This window comes from Pocillopora verrucosa, chromosome 13, assembly GCF_036669915.1.
Source record: "Pocillopora verrucosa isolate sample1 chromosome 13, ASM3666991v2, whole genome shotgun sequence".
NCBI classification, from domain to species: Eukaryota; Metazoa; Cnidaria; class Anthozoa; order Scleractinia; family Pocilloporidae; genus Pocillopora; species Pocillopora verrucosa.
Window position 1 is genome coordinate 2,911,211 of NC_089324.1, and position 26,853 is coordinate 2,938,063.

Below are 26,853 nucleotides of genomic sequence, written 5' to 3' on the forward strand. Positions count from 1 at the left end.
CTACAGTCTCACAATTATGTTGAGCTTAAAAAAGCTTTAGTGTAGCAGCGCCTACATAAAAAATTCCATCTTATGCTAAACACATCATGTGGATAACGACTTCGTCTTGAAGTCTCACAAGGCGAACAGATTGACTGTTGAATACTAAAGCCTGACAGACCCGCCGTTGTGGCGCAAAGTTTCACGAAAGATGTGAATAGCATCAGTCTTTGTTCTATTTTGTGAGATTTTTTTACAGTCATGTTGTAGTAAGTGTTATTTTTCTTGCTTACGACAAGTTTGAAAATAGCTTATTCACAAGCCGGCAAGGCGCAATTACAAACATTTGTTAAAAAAATTGATTAGAATGGTTACATTTACATTTTGGATTACCTTCGATCTCGAAAGAACATTTTTAGTTTCTTCATAATTATTACCTAAATAATTTCGCTTTTGATATTCAAGTGATATTCAAAACAATTTGTGGTTTATCTTAGGTTTGAGCCAGAAATTTGTTTGTGCATCTTGAAAAATGTGTCCTATCAATGTTCTCTGCAGTTTATTCGTAGTTCTAACATGTTTGTCTGTCGCATGAAACTGTACAATGGAAGGTTTTGCTTCAATCAAGAAGAGTTTTTAACTACAGAGAGCGTAACTTACAAAAAGATTACCTAGTATGTTTCTCTTCAGAATGTACATTTGATGTCCAAGAAAGAACAAAGCCAAAATGAGGTAAGAAAAACAAATAACGTTAGAAAATGGTAACAAAAAAGTTAATAAATGGATGAAATGTTGCCAATACCTAACTGAGGTGAAACCGCGTTTTTATATGCAAAACGTTATCTGACTTTAAAGTTACATCACTGTCACGTCCAGATAATTGTATTTATTGAAACGAACCTTGCTCCTGAGGAATATATTTGTGAAAGATACATTATAATTCTCGGCGACCGTTTTGTAAACATGCTCAAGAGATCACCTAGGGCGATAGACATTTAGACGTTTTTCATTCACTTGCAAAATATATACAGTGTTTAATTTTAAGCCTACTGTATTTTTATATCTTGCAGAAAAAAGTTTCTAGTGTTTCTAGCGGTTTTATTCTTTTTCAATTGTGGTTCCAGTGGCCAAGATATTGTACCTTTAATTGGGCCTTCACCTGAGAGAGGTTAGTACAAGTTCCGTTTTACCCCTTTCCTCGCGAACGCCAAAATTCAAAACGGCAGGGCGATGAGTTATAACAAACGTTTGCTTGTAATGTGGTGAAAACACTACCGCGAACAAAAAGGTTAGTAAAAACAAGCTTTCCTTTTCTGCCTCAATACAAGAGCAGTCGTTTTTCTAAATTCTCAAGCAAAAAATTTTGAAAAAACCTCCTTTAAATATAAGTAAATGACAAAAAAAAATATCCTTAAAGAAACATTGATAAATGCATATATATGAAAGCGAGATTACAAATTTCAATAACAGACGGACTCAGCAGGAAAATTGATCCTGGTTTCCGTGTGTCCTGTTCTTCCGTCCATACTCGTCTCTACATCAGCCAAACGATCACCAACGACCTAGGCGATCGGGATGACCGAAGTGATCCTTCTCAGAGAACCGAGTTTTTGTTCAAGCCTGGTTTCCCGTGACTGCTCGGATGATCCCAAAACTGGGGGGTTGGGAAGTTTCCGTGAAATGGCCAAAAAGATTAAAAAAAAACGTTGAGATCCAGCAAGTACAATTTACAAGAGAAAATATGGGTCCGTTTATTTTCTCTCGAAATTATTTAATGTTTTAAATTCCGTAATTGCCCCCACTATCAACAAAATCATGGCGTGATCTATAAGATAAAATTCTGTATTGAAGAGGAATTAAAGCTGTCCGCAAAAACCCTATTAATCAATAACAGTGTTTATACATTCCTTACTTAGGGACAAGAACTTGTCGTTTTTCCAATGGGCTATGCGCCTGGCAGAATGTTGAAGATGGTGATGATTTTGACTGGACACGTCATGATGGGTGTACACCAAGTGAAAATACAGGACCTTGTAACGACCGCACGTCCGCGAATGGGACTGGTGAGTTGGTACCGACCGAAGTTGTGGCATGGCTTGTTCTCAAAACATTTACACTTCGCTTGCCACAAGACAGAAGTAATAACAAATTGAAGCCCGGGGGGGAGAGGTAGGGGAGGCCTCCTCCAAACTGAAAAGTTAAACAGTACTTATTACAATGGCGATAAATGAAGCAATCTAATGCTGAAATAAGTTGCGTTGAACACTTGGAAAGGTTTTGTGAATGAAGTATTCTTTTCATTTAAATGCAAACAACACCTTAGTTTGCGAAAATCACAACAAAATACCAGTCATTTTGATCTTCTAATTACCTGAAAAGCGCCATGCGGAATGCATGTCAAAAAATGGTTTTTGTTCTTACTATTAAACAATAGCTGTTTACAATCAGGATTCCCAAGGGAACTTACAGACGATGATAGCAAGCTTGAAATGCCGCTAAATCGTAAATGAAGGTCATTAGAATGTTCAGATTTCAAAATTGACTGATAATTTTCTCCTTCTTTCGTATACGTAATGCTTACTTCAGGTTTTTTTCAGTTTACGAAAGTTGCATAAATAAATGCTCTTGCTATTAACTGTATTCTCCCAAAGCTTTGGATATGCCTTTGAAGAGTATTTTGTTTTTTAACCAGGAAAGTACCTCTACATTGAGTCGTCATATCCACGATTGCCAGGACATAAAGCTCGTATCACACGGGAGTTCGAACAATTCAACTGTCTCAAACTGTGGTATTACATGTCTGGAGCTGATATTGGCTGGTTGAGTGTCTATCGGTGTTCCGAAACAGATCAAGAGACCTTATTATGGAGTATGAACAAGGACCAAGGGGAGGAATGGAAACAAGTGCAAATAAACTTAATGGACAGCGGTAATAACGAACACACAAAGGTGGGCGGTGTAAACATTCATGAGCTATTCTTTATATTTAGCTTATGGGAGAGCATGATCAGCGCCAGCGAAAATCATTACAAGAGTTATCTCAGTAAACTCCTGTCAGGCCCGGATGGCAGAGAGGTATGAGAAGAGGAATGGATCTATCCAATCCCTATAGAGTAATGAAACCTCGGATTAAATCTAGACCGAAACAATAACAGAAGTTGAGAGGATCAACCTCAGTGACATAAACCTAAATAGACCAATTCTGAAATATCTTTAGCCTCTTTTTCAAAACGAGGCCTAGTGCTCAACCATTCGTATGAAAATGCGTTTAATTTGCATGTGAATGAAAACTTACATTCCTATGAAAGGCGAGCACCAGGACCGCCTTTCAGAAAGAGGCTGAAGGTAATTTGGAAACGGGCAGTTTAGTCAAAAGACATTAATTACCCATAACTTCTCACCTTTTTATCGACGAAATTTTTCATGTTTCCCTCATTGGTTTTTTTGGATCAATATCAGTATCTGGTCAACTGCTCACCTACCCCTCCCCTAACTCAACAACAGTCAATTGACAACAAGTTAAGGTTAATGTTGGGTTAGGGGAGGGTAGGAAGGCAGTTGCCCAGATACTGATATTGATCCGTTTTTTTTTCCTTATAGATAATCATCGAGGGAGGAATTGGAAATGGTTACCATGGTGATATCGCAATCGATGACGTAACCCTGAATAGAGAATCCTGCAGCGATGTTGGACTTGGTTGTTATAATTACTGATAAAAAAATTTTTTCCGTCAATAGCTAATGCTGGAAAAGTTTAACAATAAAGGTTTAATTTTTTATTCATTTTTGGTTTGTTTCCAGGTTTCCCTATGAAACAGGTTGCCCATTATAGATTGGACGGTAGAGAGAATGACGTAATGTGAGTACATTTGTGTAAACCAAAATCTTACCCAGATTTCTAGGTCGCTTCCTATTTCAGCAGGGAATTAAAAAAAAAATAGGGTGGGGCATTTGAACGCAATCTTTGCCCCGGAGGTGAGAAGGAAAAAAAAAACAATCTTTAAAACTAGAAATATCTGGGGGATGAAGAAGCTTCGAATTGATCGACTCATGATTTGCAAAGAGATGAATATCACGAGAGTCGATTGATGGTCCAAAGTAGGTAAAGGTAACCTGCCGGCACAGACGAACGGAAATGGCCACCTCAAGATCTGGTTTAACTTTAAATCTTATTGGCTATGGGGGTGATTCACGTCACTGAGGTTTGGTTTCACGACCACCCACGACGCGATGTAAATCAAACCTAACCTAGTATCGGCTTCCACAACCAGTTGAGATAGATCTAAATAAGAAAAAATGATTAAATATCCTTTTAAAATGAAAATGCAATCAATTATTTTTAGGCTGGACGGAAATACTTCATATAAACTACAACAAGGCTGGAGAGCGGTGTACCTTGATGGTGTGACGTCATTGATAAGTTTTCCCAAAGGGCTTTTTATGAGTAACATCAGCTTCACGGTGGCATTGTGGGTGCTGACGCAGAAACCGGATGTTGATTCAATTCTCTTTGCTTCATTTGACCTGTTTCAAATCAAGCTTAGTAATACGACTGTTGAGGCAGGGATGATGGGCAAGTTCTCCTGTTGCTTATTCGACCTAACTGGCAGGTAAGTTATCTGTAATAAGTACCGAAAAAAACTCCATGTTAATTAGGTTTTTGAAAACTCCAAACACAGATGTACCCATGGATAAGCCGCACCCTTGATTTTTGGCTTCAATTTTGTGAAAAAAAGTGCGGCTTATACATGGACGTTTACGGTAGGCATGCTATGAAGGTAATGTGTCGTATCGCATTGAAACTGATGTTACATTTCCAAATCCTTAATTACTTTGACAGAAAAACTTAACCATTTGTTTCTGTATGGGGATAACAAAAGAGTGTCGATGTTTTCTGCACCTGTCAAGTCCGGAAGAAAAAGACTGACAAAACTAAGGATCTTAATGTTTTAGGGTGGTAGCAAAATAGATGAAATTACGGTCTGTGTTTATCAGTCATGATAGAATATATGAATTTATAAGTATAGAACATGAACTTTTGCGAGACGTTGATCTTAGATTCTCTACCATCTTCAATTTTAAGCTTAAGGTAGATGGTCATGAAATATTTTTCATTTGATCGCCGTGTGAACTGATCATCATTTGATCTGAAATTCTGGGAACCCAATCAGAACCCAGCGGTAATCCAACAGGAATCAGACAGAAATTCTACAGGGACCCGATGTAAGCCCGACGGGAGCCTGTCAGGAGCCCGAATGGAACCCGACAGGAGCCGGACGGAAGCCCGACGAAAGCCTGACGGAAGCCTGACGGGAACTCATCGGGAATCCAACGGTATCCTTCTAGGAATCCAATTATGAATCCCGGGAGAAAACCAGTGTGCTCCCGTTAGTAAACGAAAGTTTACATAGATTTGACTTCATTTTACAGAACTTAAGCGGGTCCTAAGGGAAAAATGACCACTGACCTTAATTTTAGCGCCGATTGATTTCTTTTTGCAGTTCAATAAAAGCAAACACGTGGACGCACGTGGCAGTAACGTGGAACTTAGAGCAGCGTACCGCTTGTCTTTGGGTAGATAACGAGAAGGAAACTTTTCAAGTTAGTCATTCGGTAGATCTTCCATTCAAGTCCGATGCGCAATATTTTCATATCGGACCTGGAAATGAAAACCGTAACTTGTCACGCTACCAAGGCTATATCAGAGATGTGAAGCTATTCGAAAAAGGATTGAGTCAAGCAGAAGTTGAAGATATAAAAGGTATTTTGACTTTCTTGTTTTTGGCTCTGAGAAAAGTAGGATTGAGCAGGGAAATACTAAATTTAGCCCAGATTACATAAATCGTTCGCTTCTTCACAAAACCAAAACATTGCCTGAGAGCTCAACGATCACATCTACGTGTTGATGTGAGCGGGCAACGATCACCCTCTCTTTTGACAGATGTTGATCGGCCTGCTTAACTATAAAAGAGAAGGGAATCATTACAGTTGTTCCATGGTAGTCGAAGAATCGCATTGAGAAGGGAGAACGTTGATACGTTCCAAATCTTGAATGGATCAACTTTCAATCCTAGAAAGAGATGTTGGTGAATTTTTTACTGGTCACGTTTTGGCTGAGGCAACAGGAAAGCCGATGAAAATTTTGACAGTCGATCTTTTAAATTTGTAGGTCCAGTGTGTGAACCTCCATGCCAAGCCCCAGGCTTCTGTAGTCGTGAAATGAGCAAATGTTTTTGTGGAGATCGAGACCTGGACTATGTAACCGAATCGTGCGGAAATGGTGAGATTTCTTTGAATGTCTCAAGGGTGCCATTAAGCCTCGATTTGATGTCTTCGACCCAGTGCTTTTTTTCCTGCGTCCATATCGAACTTGTGCCAATGGATAGGGAAACCATGTCGTGCTCATGGACAGGGGGGAACCTCCCCTGAAGCTTTAAGGATGGGGTTAACAAATCCTGCCAATACTTATCAATACTCTTTATTTCCTTTTTTTTTGTACTCGGGGCTTTGGCGCTGTCCACACATCACCATACAGTCTATTGGGTCTTTTAAGACTCTTAACAGGGAAAGAGGCTTGCTGATTTGATATGACGACGAGAATCGTGTATAAAAGAAATCAAATATTTATCTTTCAAATATTTTTTTGGTTTTTTTCCCAGCTCTTGTGGCCACCATCTACAATGAAAGCATAAGTTATCTTCCTTTTGACGAATCGAACCTTTTAGATTTGAAAACTGGGAATCCACTTTCTTTGGTTCACTCACCAGATGGATCTAATGATTTTGCAGATCAAGTAAATAATGTATCATTGATCATTGGTCCAGTAAACAGAGCCATTCAGCTTTCGGGAAAAGCTCATCTTAAACTCCTCGAGACTAGCTGCTTTGACCGACCATCCTTGTGTCAAAATGGGATGACTGTGGCCTTTTGGATAAAATTGTTTGGACCAAAGTTCAGCCCTTCGTTTTTCCTCTCGCCATTGCCAACTTCGGAAAGTGTAACTGTTGAGTACTTAATGTACCACGAAGGCGTGGCTTTTCGTGCTCACATAGAAGATGAGTTACTTGCTGGGATCGAGGTATTTTTCTCATCGCAAACTCACTTTTGTAGCTATGGGGTCCCTGTACCCACAAATGCCTGGAGTCACGTGACCATAATGTGGTTGCACAGAGGAGCCATCGAGATTTTCTTCAATGGCCACAGGTTACCAGCTTATGCTAACTGTACTGAAACATCGACTGCTTTGGGGTTTGAGGCAGTTAGAAAGATAGGAATTGGAAGCAATAAGTTCTTACTTTCAATGGATGAGTTGGCAGTGTGGAACAAAGCTTTATCTCTTTCGGAAGCAGAGAAAATCTTTTCTTACATACACACAGGTAAAGAAGATTTCCGTGTGATACCTGGTTTCAAGAATGTTTAAATGTTGTCGTTTTTATTTCCGCGGATTTTTCAAATTGTCCTTAATCCGCAAAAAAAAAAAAGAAAAATTTGAGTGGTGAGTCAAGTGCCGCTTCGTATTCGGACCCGACTCAAAATATCGTTTACCAATCATTCACTGTCTGCCTTTCTTATTAATAACTCAGCTATTAACAAAATCTCAAAACATGTTGAGTTTCTACTCTTATTTATATTCTGTCACTTGTATAAAAAATCGCAAGTTTCAGTAGCTCCCTTAAGATATTTCGGAGATCTCAAATAATTTGTTCCTGCATGATAAGAGAAAATCATCAGTTGGGAAATTATTCATGCTATCCCGTCGAGTGAAATAGGGTAGAATTCTCAAAGGGTAGACATCTTCTTTGGATACAAACCAACAAAGTTATCAGACATTTGCCATAATTCGTCTGACTTTATCAGTAACACGATAACCATCAAACAGAAAAGCATAATGAAAACTTCATACATGCGGCTATTCGCGAACGGATAATTTCGAATCCAGCTTCCTAGTAGCCTACGTGTAGCCTTACCCTACCCCCCTTGGAGAAATAGAGATAATGATGACGTCACATAACACGATTTGTGTCAGGTTTTCGTTAACGTTCCCTCCCTTCCATTTTCCAAAGGGGGGGGGAGAAGGGTACGGCTACACCCAGGCTAACTTCCTAGTTCTGTAGGAAATGATCACGTTTGGTTTTAAGTGAAGATTTGATGCGATACAAGGAGACAGTTACACAAAGTTTCTCTTTTTGCTCAGTAAAACCCAAGAAGGTGCTTTTTGAATTGAAGTTCCCACACGAGGCTTGGCAGGACAGACTTAAAGATCCTGAGAGCGATAAATACAACCTTTTCACTGAAAAACTGACTGAGAAGGTAAGAATTTGCTTGAAACTCTACACAAGTTATAATGGTCATTACAAGTTTATTCCACTTGTTTTCTTTCAAATTAAATTTTTCGCAAAGCTTTTTTTCTTTCAAATTGAATTTTTCGGAAAAAATTTTACTGGCGAGAATTTCCTTCGTATTTCATCCTTTCTTTCAGTTCTCATCTCTGTTTATTGAGACTCCTTACTTCACCGGGATGAAAGTTCACAATTTTAGGTTGGTGATTTGCAGTTCTTATGATTTAAACAAGTAAAGTAGAAAGAAAAAATTTTCAAGAAGCACATAATGAAATAAATAATTATATTTTGTGTTTTCCTTTCTTAGAGCTGGAAGTGTCATCGCAAATCTAACCCTGTCATTCGATATGCTTTCGTACGACGTCATACTCTTGATAGAAGAAGCTTTATTTACCAATAAGTCTCTGGGAAACATGGCGATCGAGTGTGAGGCAATTCGCTTTGTGAATGGTATGAAATTATTTGAACAGACTTACAGTTCGAAAAAGAACTGTGTCAAATTAACGATTGGTTGATTAATGATATACGTATCAGTATTGGTCAGTTTATTATGTGATAGCGTTTGCTACAAGATTGGCCTCAAATGGTTTATTTTCTTAAAACAGGGTATTTTGAGACGCAATAAGAACAAGATTGTCCTCCTAATAATTTTTTTTAACTAGATGTATTTTTCGTTCTACCCTGAGGCTGACGCATCCTGGCTACCGATAGGTGCATTAAGATTACTAATTAACAAAGTCACGTGCGAGAAACGCGTGAGTGGAGCCCCATATCTAAGGAAATAAGGCTCCTTTCCTGCGGAGAAAATGTTTCTTTTCGTGTGAAAACTGTCCTTTTGTAATTTCCATCAGTGACAAGTTATACCACGAGTACAACACTGTGAAAAAGCATAGCAATGAAAATATAGAACAATGAAAATGCGAAGCAAACGGTGGTAATAAACAATGTGGTCCAATGCATGTTTAAGGAAAATTGAATTTCCGTATGACAAACAACCTAGATTTCGTAACCTAACTTACACGATGTTCTGAAATAGTGTTTACATCTGAAAATTAATTTTACAAAAGCTTTTCTCTTTTAGTTCCAGACGGAAACGTCAGAATCATTGATGCACATGCCCCAAATAGCACCTGTGTAAGTGTGACCTGGACCGGATTGCCTGAGGAAAAATCTCAGGGAGCACTACAAGGCTATAAGATTCTTTACAAGGCGACCAGTGTTGAGTCGCCCTACAAGGCATTCGTCACGTATGGTGCTGTTACGAGTGTTTTGATTAAGGACCTGAGGCCAAGCACGCAATACATCCTTATGGTCTTTGCCTTCAATGTGTATGGCGATGGGCGCCATAGTCAACCTGTCAACGTCACGACACAAGGTAACAGTGCCTTGATGTTTACGGCACGAGGGAGCTTCGTGTATCAAGCTGCGTGGAACCTTTGGGGATGGGGAAGGGGAGTCATTTCTATATTAATTCCTTCCTTCTTTTTTATGTCTCTCCAACCTTAGCTTCGAATTAAAATAATAGATAGAACAATAGTAATAGAGATTTCTTGGCAGTAATGGGCTACCAGATGACAAATTGATCTTTATAAAAGAGATGAGGGAAAATGGAACTCTAACATACATCCAAAGCAATAGATACGTTTCCTGTTCAAATAGTGATTCTCAAGAGATTAAATTGATATTCAATGTGGACTTATCTTTTGTGATGAAAGACTTCATACATACACTCCAAGTCATTTATTGTGATAATATATATATTTCACTTTTCTTTTTTCCTGAAATTCCTTGAAAGTTTTGTCTTTTCCATTTTTTCTGCGAAGAGCAACGCCTTGAAGTCTATGGTCACAACATAAGCAGCAATGCTATAAAAGTCTTTTGGAACTCGGTATCCCTCGACTTTCTTGGCTTTATCGTAAGGTATTGGGCAATAACTGATGGCGAAGTCACAGCTGTTTTAAGGCAAGTCACCAAGACAACGAACAGTATTCAGCTTGAGGGCCTGGAGGCATTTACAGTGTATGTGGTGCAAGTAAAAGTTGTCGGGATGAATGACACTGCAGGTCACATTTGGGGACAGGCAAAGATTTCAACAGATGAAGCAGGTATGCTTATGTGTACAAACGGTATCTGGAGTTTGCCCGATAGCAAATTCGCCCCTACCTCGAAAATTTCACCCCATGCAATATAAAATGGACCACGCCACCTGCATTAAAAGGAGCACGTACTTTCGTATAGAAGTTAGGGGAAATCGTCTTTGGGTAAATTGGTAAACGGTGGGCAAAACCTGTAATAATTGATGGGGTGAACTCGTCGAAAAAAGGGTGAACTGGAACGGGGCAAACTTGCAGTGGGACGAAACCTTCAAAAACCATATTAACATTATACCTTTTAATCGTTACTTGAACACAATAAATATCAACTAAAACGGCTACCACAGTTTTAAGACAAGAACGAAATTAAAGACTGAAGAGAACTAGTTATCAAGCCTCTTACATCGAAGAAGCCGACAGGGGCCCACACAGGCCAACAAGTCACAATGTTTTAAAACAAAATGGTAAATTACTATAATTAATACCAGTATCTGCACAAAAAAAAGTGTTCCAAAAGTCTTAAATTTTCCATAATAAGCTTGTTGGGTTTTTCTTTTCAGTTCCTTCTGCTGGTCCAAAAATAACTGTGGTGCATAACACAAGTTCCACGTCAATATTTATAAAGTGGGAACCGATACCCAAAGACAAAATTCGGGGAATTCTTTTAGGATACAAACTTGTGTTTGCTGAGGCGGGATCACAACGCCCAACATTTTTAACGGCAAGTTCAAACGCCACTTCTGCCGAAGCAATTGACCTAGAAAAGTTCTCTATATATGTGATTGTTATACAAGGATATACAAGGAGGGGGACTGGACTTGCCTCTCATGTGCAGTCTAGCACAGGCGAAGACGGTAAATCGATTTTTTTTTTTTTGATATTACAATAGTACTAGCATTTCTCCTATCTCTTGAACTTTACTTAAGTTGAATCTATTTACCATTGTCGTCATGGTAATCTGATAAATTAACGTTAACGTTTGGGATATCCAGATAATCATTTGCCGTTTACTTTTTCGTTTCCCAGTTCCGAGCCGCCCGCCAGGAAATGTAATCGCCTTTGCTAATGGCACGGGAATTATACGAGTGACCTGGATACCAGTAGAGGCAGAGTTTGTTCATGGCATTCTGCGGGGTTATAAGGTTCGCTTCAAAGAGCTTGCGCAAACGAGTGCTCTTGATTGGATTACGGAAACTGTCGGCAGCAGCGTAAATTATATCGAGCTCAGTGGGTTAAAGCCTCAAACAACATATGAAGTGCAAGTGTCAGCGTTTACTATTAGAGATGGAAATTATAGTGAGAGCGTAATTGCCACCACACATAAAGAGCGTAAGTAAACGTCTCTAACCATTAAAAACCTCTTGCGTAAAGATTTCAATGTGGCCAAACTATTGACGTCGTTCGTAAACCACAAAATCCGTTTCACGATAGAACAGTTGAGTATTTTGGGGCACAGGCTGGAGTGTGAGTAAGTGAGTAAATAAGTTTTCCTAAAAGAACTTGTAAGGTAAAAACAAGCAACCTTCCTTAATTCAAGAAAACGCGAGTGACCTAGTTGCGTTTGGTTTTAGTTTTGAACCTGATTGGTTGAGAAACTGGCGCGAGTTTTCTGGACCATGCGAAGTATAGAAAACTAAAGAAATCCCATAATACTTCTCGACACTCCTTTGAAATTTACTCCAATGAACCTTTTTTATTCCATCGCTTTGAGCAGACGTTGACCATCATCATTTTCATCCTCAGCCCTCTCTCATCCACAAAACGTGACAGCACATTCGACAAGTCCTACATCCATAACAGTGAACTGGAACCGGGTAATTGTGACTGAGGTTATAAATGCGAGCTTGTGTTATCTTGTCCAGTGGACAGAAGACGGAAACGGAGTTGAAAGGAATGCCACTGCTAATACCACCTCATATGTGATTACAGACCTCAGAATGGCAACCGAATATAGCGTTTGTGTGGCTACTGTCCACAATGCAGTTATCAGTGAATTCAGCAGTAAAGTACTCGTCCGCACCCAAGATCTGCAAGGTAAGCTGGATAGATGTTTAAATCCAGTAGGCGTGAGGGGAAAAATGAAATTACATCCCAAACCTCGTTAAAAAAACGCGCATTAGAACTAAGAAAAAGATTAAGAGGAGCTGCATATATAGTGCAACCCTCAACATCCAACTGAGATTTGCGTCATCACCTTCGTTTCTTTCCTCTTTAGTACCCAGCTCTCCACCAGAAAACGTTTTCGTACGAACAACCAACCACTCGGACCTTCAAATAACCTGGTCACGTGTCCCTTCCAGTGCCGCTCACAGCGTTGTAATAGGTTATCACGTGCGAGTGGCCCGAGAAAATGGCAAAGAAATCGCGATTGCGACGTGCCCATTTCGTGCGAACACAAGTTTGTCAAACCTGACTGTGTACCAGAATTATTGTGTTGCTGTGGCAGCATTTAGCAGGAGGGGGATTGGACCGGTATCCCTGAGGAAGTGTGCTGTCGTGGACGACGGAGGTATTCCAACGTTTTTTTTAATCTTTGTATTTTCGAATTTCTCTGTATAAGCTTTATTTTCTCCAGGGAAATTTTACAATAATTATTTACATTTCTTTTAAGATTATTGCAGATTTCACATAATCAGATAAGTTTGCCATTCAAAAATTGAATTTGATTTTTCGGTGTTTCAAAATTTCTCTTTGGTAGCTTTTATCAAGAGCTATTGGCTTCGGTGCGAAACACGAAAAATAAACAGTTTGAAGAGTTAGCAAATCCACATCAAATTTCTTCGCTGTTTAGCCATCTAATCGTGTATGCTTAATTGTTGAATTCTTACTTTTGCTTTTCAGCTATTTGTCCCCCTCCCCAGCAGCTAATTGTGAGAAACGTAACTGCAACCAATGCTTCTCTTAAATTGGTTTACGACGGAGCGTGCGTAAATGCTAGCTTTGTCACTGGCTATAGAGTGACGTACTCGAGCAGTGCGAACCGCTCGCAGCTGGAGATTCCGGATGCGAGGTCTACTTCCGTATTTCTTCAAAATCTAATGCCAAACACAACATACCAAGTTGAAATAATGGTGTTAACTTTAAATGGCAAAGACAGTGTTCCTTCTGAGCCTATGCAGTTCATCACAAAAGAAATCAGTGAGTAGATTTTATACTCTTTGAGTAATCGTAATGAAAGCGTTCTTTAACCAGGCTTTTGGTTCCTTAGCTTATTTTGGTGAAGGTTTATTCCAGTGCTTTATTACTAAGTGTCGAATGTATGCTTAGATAATGTAATTCTTCTCTTCCTTTCAAGCTCCTTGTCCACCTCCGTGGCAGCTTGTTGTACGAAACGTCACCGCTACCAATGCCTATATTGAATGGCTTTATGACGGAGCATGCACAAATGCTGGCTTTGTCACTGGCTATAGAATGACGTACTCTAATGGTGTGAACCGCTCGCAGCTGGAGATCCCGGATGCGATGTCTACTTCCGTATCTCTTCAAAATCTAACGCCAAACACAGCATACCAAGTTGAGCTCATGGTTGTAACTTCGAATGGCAAAGACAGTGTTCCTTCTGAACCTGTGCAGTTCATCACTAAAGAGAGCAGTGAGTAGATTTTGCACTCTTTGAAGAATCGCAATGAGAACGTTCTTCAACTAATTTTTGAACTCCTTAGCCTATTCAATAGTTCAGTGAAGGTTTATTCCAGTGCTTTACCACTGAGTGTCAAATGTGTGCCTAGATAATGTGATCATCTCTTCTTTTCAAGCTGCTTGTCCACCTCCCCGGCAGCTTGTTGTACGAAACGTCACTGCTACCAATGCCTATATCGAATGGCTTAATGACGGATCATGCGCAAATGCTGGCTTTGTCACTGGCTATAGAGTGATGTACTCGAGCAGTATGAATCGCTCGCAGCTGGAGATCCCGGATGCGATGTCTACTTCCGTATCTCTTCAAAATCTAACGCCAAACACAACATACCAAGTTGAAATAATGGTGTTAACTTTAAATGGCAAAGACAGTCTTCCTTCTGAGCCTGTGCAGTTCATCACAAAAGAGAGCAGTGAGTAGATTTGCACCCTTTAAACAATCGCAATGAGAGCGTTCTTTACCCAGGGTTTTGGTTCCTTATTCTATTTTGGTGAAGGTTTATTCCAGTGCTTTATTACTAAGTGTCGAAATGTATACTTAGGTAATGTAATTTTTCTCTTCCATTTAAGCTCCTTGTCCACCTCCGCAGCAGCTTGTTGTACGAAACGTCACTGCTACCAATGCCTATATTGAATGGCTTTATGACGGAGCATGCGCAAATGCTGGCTTTGTCACTGGCTATAGAATGACGTACTCTAGTGGTGTGAACCGCTTGCAGCTGGAGATCCCGGATGCGATGTCTACTTCCGTATCTCTTCAAAATCTAACGCCAAACACAACATACCAAGTTGAAATCATGGTTGTAACTTCGAATGGCAAAGACAGTGTTCCTTCTGAACCTGTGCAGTTCATCACTAAAGAGAGCAGTGAGTAGATTTTGCACTCTTTGAATAATCGCAATGAGAGCGTTCTTTACCCAGGGTTTTGGTTCCTCAGTTTATTTTGGTGAAGGTTTATTCCAGTGCGTTATTACTAAGTGTCGAATGTATGCTTAGATAATGTAATTCTTCTCTTCCATTCAAGCTCCTTGTCCACCTCCGCGGCAGCCTGTTGTACGAAACGTCACTGCTACCAATGCCTATATTGAATGGCTTTATGACGGAGCATGCGCAAATGCTGGCTTTGTTACTGGCTATAGAGTGACGTACTCGAGTAGTGTGAACCGCTCGCAGCTGGAGATCCCGGATGCGATGTCTACTTCCGTATCTCTTCAAAATCTAACGCCAAACACAACATACCAAGTTGAAATAATGGTGTTAACTTTAAATAACAAAGACAGTGTTCCATCTGAGCCTGTGCAGTTCAACACAAAAGAGATCAGTGAGTAGATTTGCACCCTTTAAACAATCGCAATTAAAGCGTTCTTCAACTAGGCTTTTAGCTCCTTAGGCTATTTTGACAAGGACAGTGTTTCTTTTGAGCCTGTAAAGTTCATCACCATAGAGATCAGTGAGTAGAAGTTGCACCCTTAACTTTGTTACTCACTTTTGTTCTAAATTCATTTGAAGCGCCTTTTTACTGAGTGTTCAAAGAATCCTGGTTTGTGTTTGTTTTATAATACGCTTTTTTGTGATTTGTCTAAAAAACGTGCGCTACTTTCTGGACTAATCACATCTTGGTCACCAGTGTTTACCCGTGCTTCAGCCATTTTGCTTGCCTTTTCCTTGAATTACGTTGAAATTTGATTTATACAAAATTCAATCGAAATAAATTTTGTAATGACCTATAGAAATTTATCAACTTTAAGATTAGGTCTATAGAACATGAGAGTTTCTTCGTGTCACATCAGGAGAAGTATCATAATCCTTGCATTTTCCCCCAGAAGTGCAAGAGGATCTTCAAGTGCCTATTTTGTTCTTCGATTTAATCTCACTGAAAAGTTCGAGAGAGTCCCAGTTTGTTAGCGAAGTCTGCCACTGGAAAACTCAAATTGATATTCGATGTCTCGAAGTTTCTCTCTGGTAGCAATAATTACGGGCTTTTGGCTCCAATGGTGAAAATAGGTTATTTAAGTTTCTTAATTACAAAAAATTTCTTCGCTGTTTGATATTTCTGATCGTGTTTGTATAGATAATGTATTCTTACTTTTCCTTCCCAGTTCCTTGTCCTCCTCCCCAACGGCTTATTGTACGAGATGTCACTGATACCAACGCCTCTATTGAATGGGTTTATGACGGAGCATGCGTAAATGCTGGCTTTGTCACTGGCTACAGAGTGACGTACACGAGTGGTACGAATAGCTCGCAGTTGGAGATCCCGGGTCCGAGATCTACCTCCGTATCTCTTCAAAACTTAACGCCAGTCACAACATATAAAGTTCAGATAATGGTTTTAACTTCAAATGGCAAAGACAGTGTTCCTTCTGAGCCTAGGCAGTTCATCACAGAAGAGATAAGTGAGTAGAATTTACATCATTTGAACAATCGCGCGAGATTGTTCATTGACCAAGTTTTTTTTAGCTCCTTAGTCTATTTTGGTGAAGGTTTATTCCAGTGCTTTACTACTGAGTTTCGAATGTATGTTTAGATGAAGAGTTTCTTCTCTTCCTTCCCATCTTTTCTTCTTCAGCTCCTTGTCAACCTCCCCAACAGCCTAGTGTTCACGACGTCACTGCCACTAATGTCTCGATCGAATGGGTTTATAACGGAGCATGCGCAAATTCTGGCTTTGTCACCGGCTTCAGAATGACGTACACGAGTGGAGCACGCCGTTTGCAGCTGGAGATTCCGGATGCTGGGACTACTTCCGCATTTCTTCAAAATCTAACGCCACTCACAACGTACCAAGTTAACATAATGGTTTTAACCTCGAATGGCAGAGACAGTGTTCCTTCTGAGCCTGTGCAGTTCATTACAAAGGAGATCGGTGAGTGACTTTCACTATCAAAGTTGAACAATGGCAATGAGCGCATGCCTTTAACAGGATTTTGTTACACACTCTGTTTCAGTTTAATCCGCTTAGAGTACCTTTTTTCTTTGAGTGTCAGTACACCTTGACGACTGAATCGGTTTATTTTGATCTTCCATAAGATTTTTATATGAAATCGTATGGGCCCGAGGGCAATTAAGGATTAATTTCTCGTTTATTTTCTTAAACAGCAAAAAAGGCTCAATTAGCATCAAGTAATCAGGCTATCTTGATTACCGAAAGTACCCTCGTGGTTTAAAAAAGTGCCGCCCTGTCTCAGCTAGTCACCATTCAGTAATTTTGCCTCATATGTGATAAATCCAAAAAGAATGCGCCTCTCTGTTCACCACTGGCGACCCAATCATATCACCCACGTTTCCCGCCTTTTAGCCAGTTTGCAGGTTTTTTATTTTTTTTCTTCGAGTCACTGTGAGATTTGTGTCGTAAAAATTCCAAACGAACTGAGCTCTACGATAGACCGAAAAAAATTCATAAACTTAAGGTTACTATGGATAGAAAAAATCTATCTTCTTATTACGCCAGCTTTACACCATTATCTTTGTTACAGAGTCTCAGGAAAGACCAGAGAATATTCAAGCTCTGTTGGTGTTATCCGATTTAATTTCGCTGAGATGGTCGTTCATGATCAACCCAAATGATAATGTACTGTATCAGGGTTTCAAGGTCCAGTATCGAGTGGTTGGCAGAGTGGGAGACTGGAGTGTTGTAACCGTGTATGGAATTGACAAACGATCATTGGTTCTATCCGGGATGAGACCTGGCTTTTCTTACGAAGTAATAGTCAGGGCTTCCAGTGACCAAAGCGAAGGAAATCCATCATATCCTGTTATTATTACAACACTAGAAAGCGGTGAGTTAAATTCTTCCAGCAAACTGTGGTCACACGGACTTCTCAGCTCGATTGAACTTTGACCCCACCTCCTTCTCTTTTACCCTTCCCGAACTTCCCAGACATCATTTGGTCAACGAGGAAAGAGAGTGAATTCTCTTTTAGATCAGAATTTTCTAAGAATAAAAGAGTTTATTCATAAAACATTTCACCAGGTTCCCTGGGTCACAGATACGCTACTTTGTTTGTGTCACAGGGTCGGTAACATCTGAGGAGTTGGATTATTTCGCTCCCCAGTAATTGGCGTTACCGCATCTCCTTGCAAGGAGAAGCTATTAACTCCTCTTGGCCCAAAGATTGCAAAAAAAAAAACAGGTCATCCTTGTTCTTTTCTGGCATTCTCTTCCTTTTTTATTGTCTGTCTGCGCTAACAAAAATGATTTATTCGTTGCATCCTATTTAATGGCGATGATCTTGAAGAAGAAGCTCCAAATCATCAAAATTGTCGCGAGTTTGCCCCTTTAACCACCAGACACTTTCCATCCTTGCCATTTAGTCCCCAGTGCTCCCCCAAGAAATATCACCAGCCTGGGTCTCACCAGTACAAACCACTTATTCATTCGATGGACGAATATCCTGGATGACGAGGTCAATGGAGAACTGATAGGCTATGTGGTGTCGTACATGGAGGTCAGCATTGGCGGCGTCAAAGTTACAGACGCGGTAGCAAAGACGAAGAGCGTCAGAGCAGACACTCACTTCATGGTCTTAGATGGTGTGTTGAGTTTTACGACTTATGCCATTAGAGTGGCCGGACTCACAAAGTACGGAGAGGGAAAATTTAGCACGGCCAAATATGAGGGTAAATATCCTAAAGAAAATAACTCAAGCCGTTCCCAGGTTCTTTTCTCCGAAAGCGAAATAGCGTTCGTGGGCTCAGAAATGGTAAGCGTGTCGTTCTTAGGGTTCTCTGTCATGCGTGGGTTATTAAACCGGTGAGAAATTTGTTAAAAGCCGTATATTTTCTAATTCTCTCCAATCCTAGTGGTAGCCAGTGGCTTATCAAACAATTCGCAACTCTTTTTTTTTCTTTCTCGCAAGTTTTTTCTTTTTTTTTAAGGAAGCAAATTTTTTGCCTACTATATTTTAGAAAAACCTGATGAGCCTTCAATTTTACCCGAAACAAATTATCATTGCTGTTCTTCTTAGAGACATGTCGATGTGAAAAGCGATTGACTGCAAACTATTGGTTGAATCCACCTTACGTCATCAGCTCTGCCAATAATATGAGCGGAATTTTCATGGCCATCTTGGACCAGATGGTTTTCCAGTGTTGTGCAAATTGTACAGGTGGACATGGGACTTCTTTCGTCGATTACAACTCAGATGGCGATCAGAACTTTGCAAAGAAGCCTACAGAACACAACATGATAGACGCCATTGATCACGTGACAGATTTGCATTTTCCAGTGCATGGTTCGTCTGATCAGCGGACGTATTCAGGAACGTTCAAATATGTTCCCGTGGTGGAGTCCCCTGGGGCGGCCTTCATTGTCCGATATAATAAACCGAACGCACCGATAACAAATGCATTAGTTAAATGCTGGCCGCTTGCTGCTTTGGTTTTTGTGTTTGTCTTATCGTCTGGACTTTTATATTGGATAACGGTGAGAGAAATACCGATAGGAAGTACTTAACCTTTAATCACTGTCAATTAAACTAACACAGCGATTAGAGTTAAGCAATCTGATTGGTTCGCTATCTCGTGATAATAAAGATTCATCACTACCAAGCACCTCTAATATTACCATTTCCATCATTCTTTTAGTATTCCATAGTCGTCTTGTTTTTATTGTGTTACATTATCATTTTCTTTACTGTAATTGTCATTCTTATTTTTATCATCATTAGCTATGAGAGGAAACGCGGAGCAAGTTCGTGTTTACGAGCGCGCAGCGGGGGAAAATGTCAACGTTCCTCTGCACTGCGTCTGCGTTCATTTTGTGCCTCTGTCCTTGTGAAGATTAACTTCTTACCAATCGAGCGCAAGAGCCGTACTGAGGAATATTTGCCCGAGGTTGTGGCAGTACGGAGCGAAGAAAGCGAGGTCCGTATTAAAACAACCGAGGGGAACATTCCTTAATACGGCTCGAGCAAGCGAGGTTGATGAGTGGTTTATTATATGGCACTCGGATGAAACTTGTTTATTTTGAATTTGCCAGCTTTCGCGAACAAAAATACACGGCTTATGATTTTTTCCGTGGAAACAGTCCGTATGGCAAAATCCCGACCAAGTCAAAACCACTCGGAACGTTCGGATTGACCCTAGGACTACCCTGCCATGCAATAAAAACTAATCAATTTTTCTTCACGTTTGAACTGATTTCACGTCGTAAATTGATTTCAGGACTGTTCCGAGAACTCAGAACTTTCACCTTCGTTCCTAAAAGGATTCTGGGAAGGCACATGGTGGGCGTTCGTCACTTGTTCAACAGTAGGGTAAGACCAAGAACAGGAAATTTTTGTCTCGCTCATTGCCAGGTGAAAGAAATAGTCACATTTATTGATAGGTTGTCCTTTGTGGCTTGTAGATATGGTGACAAGACACCCCGTTCGTTTGTGGCTAAATGGTTAGCTATGGTTTGGATGATTGCGGGGTGTGTTGTGTTCTCTTTACTGTCCAGCTGTTTAATAGCAGGACTGACTGTAACCACTGTTGATAACAGTAATATCAAACTTTATGGATTGAAGGTAAGAAATTATTAGACCGAGTGGCATGAACATTTGGCAACAGAGTTGTTTGGGGAATGGCGACTTTTCGTGTTTGCAGTTTTTATAGAAGTTCTCACTGCAATAGCAAGGCAAAACAAAGCAATTGTACTTCTAAAAGACAATTGAAACGAAGGACAAAAACATGCGAAAAGTAACGTAAACTGAGCTTGCAACAAAGCGCAATTCTTTAGTGTAGTCTCTCGATCTTGAAACCAAGGTTTTCTAATCAAAATGGCTAACTTTACCTCACTTTTAGGCCACTAATAACTCATATTTCTTGCCAACATCTGTTCCCAGGTGGCCGTTCTACGCGACTCCCCTGAGTATAATCTTGCATTGAGAAGAAATGCTCAAGTCAACAATGGTTAGTTTGCTCATACAGATTCTATCGTTTATCTACTGTATCCAACTCAATAAGTCTTCTATATGCAAGATGTTCTCCTAAAAGAGATAGAAAAGCCTATCATAATTTTAGACTTCAATTGAGATACTACCATTCATGTACTTAGATACTGAAATCAAAGAATTCTTCCATGGTTTAAAAGTTTTCGTCACAAGCAACTTAAGTAAGGCTTAAGTGAAACACCAAATGTAACTAACAATGTCGTCAACGAGATGTAAATTTAATTTTGAAGAATTCCTTGTATCACTGAGGTGGGATAAGTTCAAAGAACCTTCCTCTATAACGTGCACGTATATCTGCACATGTGTGGTAGCAGCAAAAATAATTTAATTTCCACTAACTGAAAAGACACTTCCTTCCACAGCTCGTAACTACACCAATCTTGAGGAGATAAGAGAGGATCTATTGAAAGGAGTGGTGGAGGGGGCCTTAATTGACACATACGTAGTAGCTGAAAGACTTGATTTGTTTCAAGATGAATCATTACAAATTTACAAGGTAAACACACACCACAAATACACTTTTCGTTATGATTGACTACAAGCCTAATCTCGAACTTTCACGGAACTACATAGCCTGAGACATGAGGCGAACATATGGAATCCAGGCTTCCCCCCCTCTCCCAAGTCGCACCAAGTTGATTTCATTTATGGTCCTATAAAATGTAAACTCCCAGAATTTAGTCTCTATATCCTCAAGTTGGCTATTTGTAGCCTGTCTTTGCTCTCTTCAGGGATATTCAGCCTTCTCCCCCCCCCCCCCCTTAATAAACTAATACAAAGCAGTCTCTCTCAACCTTGACGACAATTTTGCAGGATGCAAAAACAAATCATACTATCGTAATATACATGGCGATCTCTAAGACAAGGCTAATTTGATAACTGACTTCTCATCACAAGCGAACAATTAAGGATATATTTTTTCCTCTCCGTAGCTTATTGACTACCGTTCATCGTTTGGCATTGTTTTGGGGGGGAACTCAGTCAGATTGCAGCACTGCTTCCTTGACTATCTCAAGAATGAAAAATCAATGTTAGCACACCTTGTAGAGAAGTACACAGCCACTTTACAAGTATGAATGCATAATATTAAGAAATTATTGGATGAGGTTGAGTATGATATCATAAATCATCAAAGCAGAGGTTTGAGTTATCTGCTGAAGCTGAAGGCTGGGGCGGATAACACAGACATAAGATTTGATAATTCATGATATCATGCCAAAACAGATATCAATATTTGTTTTATCATACATTTTTAAAACAGTTTGCATAAGGAGATACCTCTCTGAGTTTGAAAAAGTTTGAGAACACTACATGGACGACAGGCTTGGAAACTAGGCAGACTTTGAACTCAACATGATTACCCAATATCTTCTGCAGATATTGGGTTATCATGTCAACTTCACACACCATTATACATTGACTAAATGCTCTCGACAAATCAGAGTTTTTATAATAAGTCTTGTGTATAACTACACAAAACATCTTTATCCCTAAACTTCAAACTTTGCATATCAATATCAAAGAGTTTTGTATCCTAAGTTGCCCATGAATTTAACCCTATTTTGAAACCACTTATGAATCAGGTATAATTACATCTCAACATAGAAGGGGGCTAATTTTTTGTTGAATTATTTTCATTTAGCAAGCTGAAACTTCATTAGCAGAACAAATGGCAACAGGAATGTTTGACAGTTCCGAGAACACCTACAGATTCAATGTGATTGTGTTGTCAGCAATTTTGGCTACTGCCATTATATGTGGAGGTATTTTTGATTTCTGCAGATGGATGAAGCATCGCATGAAACGAGGTACAGTAACCTTAAAAAATTGCTATTCACTCATTTACTACCAAAATAATTTTAACCCTGAGAATTAGTTATTAAATTAAACAATATCCCTTAGTTGATAGTTTTGTTTCTTATTGTTACCTTTTTGCTTGAAAATTCCATTTTTGTCACATGATCTCCACATTAAATTCCATTTTTGTGTAAAAACTTTTTACTTGAAAAAGTAATGGCATTGTTATGAGGAAATTCCATTTTTGTCACATGACCTTCACATTACATTCCATTTTTGTCTCATAACCTTTTAAGTAATTATCATTGTTATGTGAAATTCCATTTTTGTCACATGACCTTCACATTACATTCCATTTTTGTCTCATTGCCTTTGTGCTTAAAAAAGTAGTGGCACTTAAAAGGGAAATTCCTTTTTTTAAACACCCAGAAGTGAAAAGGAGGAACTTTGATTAACAAATAGAGAATCCTTGACTGTGCTCTGCTCTGTGGTTAAGCATGCAGGAAGTGGCTAGAGCACGAAAGAAGTGTAGGGAGAAACATGAGAAATAGTTAAGTGTTTCTCCCCATTTCTTGAGTGCTCTGGTGGCTTCTTAAGTTCTTCACAACAGAACAGAGCACAGTCATGGCTTCTTTATTTGTTTTATAAAAAAGACTCCGATATATTCAAACTTTACATAAATTAAGTCTTCATAGTATGTCATCTGGTTGCTTTGACAGTTTGCTGTGATCTGCTTACAACCTTTAGAGAGAAATGCACTGTGGGAGTAAAGTCGTTGGTCCAAAAACAAAACAGGGCTCAAACCCAGGCCTCCCAATTGAGAGTCATTTTAGCTATAGGGGGCTTCTCCTTGTTAGTCCTGACATAGAAATTAGACAGCTAGGCACAAGCTTTGGTTTGAAAAAATTAAATAAAATTTAAATGTTATGTTACTTCATTTACAGTAGCAGATGATGAAACCAGAAGGAATAACAACAGGAAACACATGTTTATTCAAGAAACAAACAAACTAATGACAGAATTTTTTAGCAACACTCGTAGGCAGTACAATAAAATTGCTGCCAGACACAGCGAAGAACGAAGGCAGCTACTGAACTCCAACAGGAAGGAAAATAAATAATGCTGGACAAAAATATGAAGTAGGCAAAGTTAGGACATCAAAGAATAAAAAAAAGTTTTTAAGAAGTGAAAGCACAATCTGTGACAACAGAAGGTACCATGTTTCTGCAATATGTTATAAAAATGGTGTTCTGGACCATGGTTCATAAGGATAAAAAATGGGCTTTAAACAGTTAGCATTTGTCACTGTTTGCAGGTGAAATATTACCATCCATGTGGGAAGTGATTACATTGTGAGAAAAATGATAAATCTTTATTGTTATTGTATAAATCTTAACGCTGCAAGCTATGGAGGTGACAGAAATAACAAGAATACATAATGTAAATATACAGTTCTAGGCACACACCATGAGCTTATCTGCTACAATAATCTTAATAGACTCTGGCCTTCACTTTAGTGCTAGTATTGTAACCTTTCTATAAGTAGAAGGAATAAGCTCAAGGACTTTCAGAGCCAATTTTTTTAACCCTTTATCTGCCATGAGTGACCAAGACAGAATTTCTCCCCACAATATGAATACAATATCAAGCACAAAAGTGATGAGAATAAAGAAAAATATTGATTAAGGGATTATTAATTAATCCAATACCAAATTCTCCAAACTAACATCACAAGAACTGTATGGCAGACAGTAAGGAGAATTACCAATGAGATCTTGGGAGTGAAAGGGTTAAAGACATTACACAAGAAATTCAGTTTTTGTTATACCATAGTGCAAAGTGTGTCATTCTTATCAACTACATGTACAGTGTATGAAGACCTTTAACCCTTTAACTCCCAAGATCTGATTGTTAATTCTCCCCTCTAGCTGCTACACATTTCCTTGTAAATAGGCTATGAGAATTTGGTGTTAGATCAAGATAACAACTAACTTCTAACTGATACAATTGAGTATTCTCATTACCTGTTTACTGGCTAGTGGATGGATATTGTAGGGAGAAGTTACTTCTTAATCACTACTGGAAGTTAAAGGGTTAAGTCGTGGTCTATAGAAAAACATGGTAGCACCTGATGTTCATGACCTAGCTTGTATCTATACACCTTTTTATAGTTAAGTTTTAGAATGTTTCATATTACATATGATTCAGAAATTAAAGCTTCTTTCACAGTTTGCCACTATCAATTTTCATCCTTAGCACAAATTATCTCTTTTGTTCCTTCTACATTGATTTTTGGACAGACCTGAACAAGTATATGTACACCGTATTATAAAAAAGAAATCAGATTGTAACAACAGAAAAATTGAACCACAGAACAAACACTCTACACTTTTAAATCCTTTACACCCTAAGATCAGTATGCATATTTTCCATATTTTTCTCTATACATTTCCTGAAGCACTGACAAGGAGAGTTGGTGGTCATTTCTTTCAGTCTCATGAACTTAATGTTTAATTGAGGGGTGATAAGGAAAGGAGAAATTAAAAGCTGGTCACTCTTAAGGGTCAAAGGGTTACATCCTTTACACCCTACCATCAGTAAACAGGTTCTCCATTCTGTTCTTTGCACATTTCCCAAGGTTGTGCCGAGGAGTTTTGTTCGGGTCAAAAAAAAACAATAGCTTTGTCAATTGGCAATCATTTCCCATGTTCTTATCACTCTAATGTAACATTCAGTGTGGAGAATTTAAAAGCTGATCATTCTTAGGAGCTAAAAGGTTATACAAACACAAAATTAATCATCTCAACTAAAATATTCAAGGGCAGACTTAGCTTTCTCCATCTCGTGCAAGAAAGAATAGAACTGTGGCAAAGTCATTTCCATAAAAACATCTTCTTGTGCACCACCACGATCCACCACCATCTTCAACTGTAAAAATGTTTGTCCCACAACTTTTAAGTCACTACTTCCAGCTGTAACCCCAAACTTCCATTCCATGTCGACAAGTTCATTCACCATGAATGTTTGACCAACAACAGAGCGTGACAGAGCAACAAGGTTTGCCTTCCATCGCTCAGAGATGTGGGGAGAATTCTCTGCGGACAAACCTGTACAAAAGTATTCCAACAACAAAAGGATGTATTCCTTTTATTTTTTAAGGCAATCTCTTACATGTTACAAGTTAGTTTCTGAATCTGTTAACTCCCAGAAATGCAAGTTACCTCCATAATTTCAGTCCTTCAACTAGCAAATAGGTGATAGGAAATGATCAACTACATCAGCTAGTGTTTTACCTTGAAATAATCTTAAAGTCTCATGTGGCTCAATATGATTAAGGCAAAGTTTAGCTGGGATATAAAAGGCTATGTAACACTCCTTACCAGTTTTAGTATATTTCCCCAACAGATGGCTGTACCACAGAAATGTATTCAACAATGCTAATTAATGCACACTATCAGCACTGAGTTCCACAAAACTTTTCTAGTTAACACTTAATAACTCCAAAGATAAGCAACTTTTAGTACTTCATGCCAAACATAGATTTTGATACTTTTCGGGATCGCCTATGAATGTTACACACGCCTTTGACAGTTACCCTACCCCAGCCCGCCTCGTACTCTCTATTTTAAGGGAGTTGGGGGAGGGGATACCAGCAAAACTTTCCTATCCTATTTTCCTAAGCTTACCGAGATGTTCCAGGTCTTCTTTCACTTGAGCCGGTGTTAAATTACTTTTTAATGCACTCTTGAAGAAGCTAAGCAAACTTTTGACGACATTTTTCAACGCATTAGTTCCCAGTCCATGTTCTTCAGCGAATTCTGCAATTTGGGACATGAATCTTGAACCTTCCTTCGGTGAGACAAGAAACGAAAACACGATGTCTAACAGCTGACAAAACGGCTTTTCCTCAAATTTATTGAGTGACTTGATATCTGTGTACATCTGGTCATCCGGCGGGACCTTTGTAAAATGGAAAGAGCTCATTCTGGACAGCTAATATCTCGCTTGAGTCACTAAGAAGACTGAATGCTCAGATGAAGATCTGATCCAGTGTAACAGAGCCCGTGAAAG

The 26,853-nt window shown here is 39.2% G+C and overlaps 2 protein-coding genes across 2 annotated transcripts; one reads left to right on the forward strand and one right to left on the reverse strand.

The window, feature by feature from the left end:
* Positions 1 to 1,278: 1,278 nt before the first annotated feature.
* On the forward strand, positions 1,279 to 23,930 carry LOC136277834 (phosphatidylinositol phosphatase PTPRQ-like). Its single transcript, XM_066160571.1, has 34 exons — positions 1,279 to 2,042; positions 2,672 to 2,928; positions 3,580 to 3,676; positions 3,781 to 3,838; positions 4,323 to 4,589; positions 5,481 to 5,740; positions 6,149 to 6,259; positions 6,639 to 7,355; positions 8,174 to 8,289; positions 8,459 to 8,517; positions 8,626 to 8,768; positions 9,400 to 9,693; positions 10,142 to 10,423; positions 10,972 to 11,265; positions 11,438 to 11,740; positions 12,155 to 12,445; positions 12,627 to 12,920; positions 13,253 to 13,549; positions 13,707 to 14,003; positions 14,167 to 14,463; positions 14,621 to 14,917; positions 15,075 to 15,371; positions 16,150 to 16,446; positions 16,620 to 16,916; positions 17,527 to 17,829; positions 18,365 to 18,670; positions 19,018 to 19,475; positions 20,216 to 20,307; positions 20,400 to 20,559; positions 20,878 to 20,944; positions 21,348 to 21,481; positions 21,918 to 22,055; positions 22,628 to 22,793; positions 23,727 to 23,930. Exons 2-34 carry the CDS (start codon positions 2,776 to 2,778, stop codon positions 23,900 to 23,902), a joined length of 7,818 nt encoding a protein of 2,605 aa, XP_066016668.1. The 5' UTR covers positions 1,279 to 2,042; positions 2,672 to 2,775; the 3' UTR covers positions 23,903 to 23,930.
* Positions 23,764 to 26,833, reverse strand: LOC131779513 (COMM domain-containing protein 7). The gene is made up of 2 exons (XM_059096075.2): positions 26,469 to 26,833; positions 23,764 to 25,889 (listed from the first exon to the last, which is right to left on the reverse strand). Exons 1-2 carry the CDS (start codon positions 26,764 to 26,766, stop codon positions 25,585 to 25,587), a joined length of 603 nt encoding a protein of 200 aa, XP_058952058.1. The 5' UTR covers positions 26,767 to 26,833; the 3' UTR covers positions 23,764 to 25,584.
* Between the last annotated feature and the right edge of the window lie 20 nt (positions 26,834 to 26,853).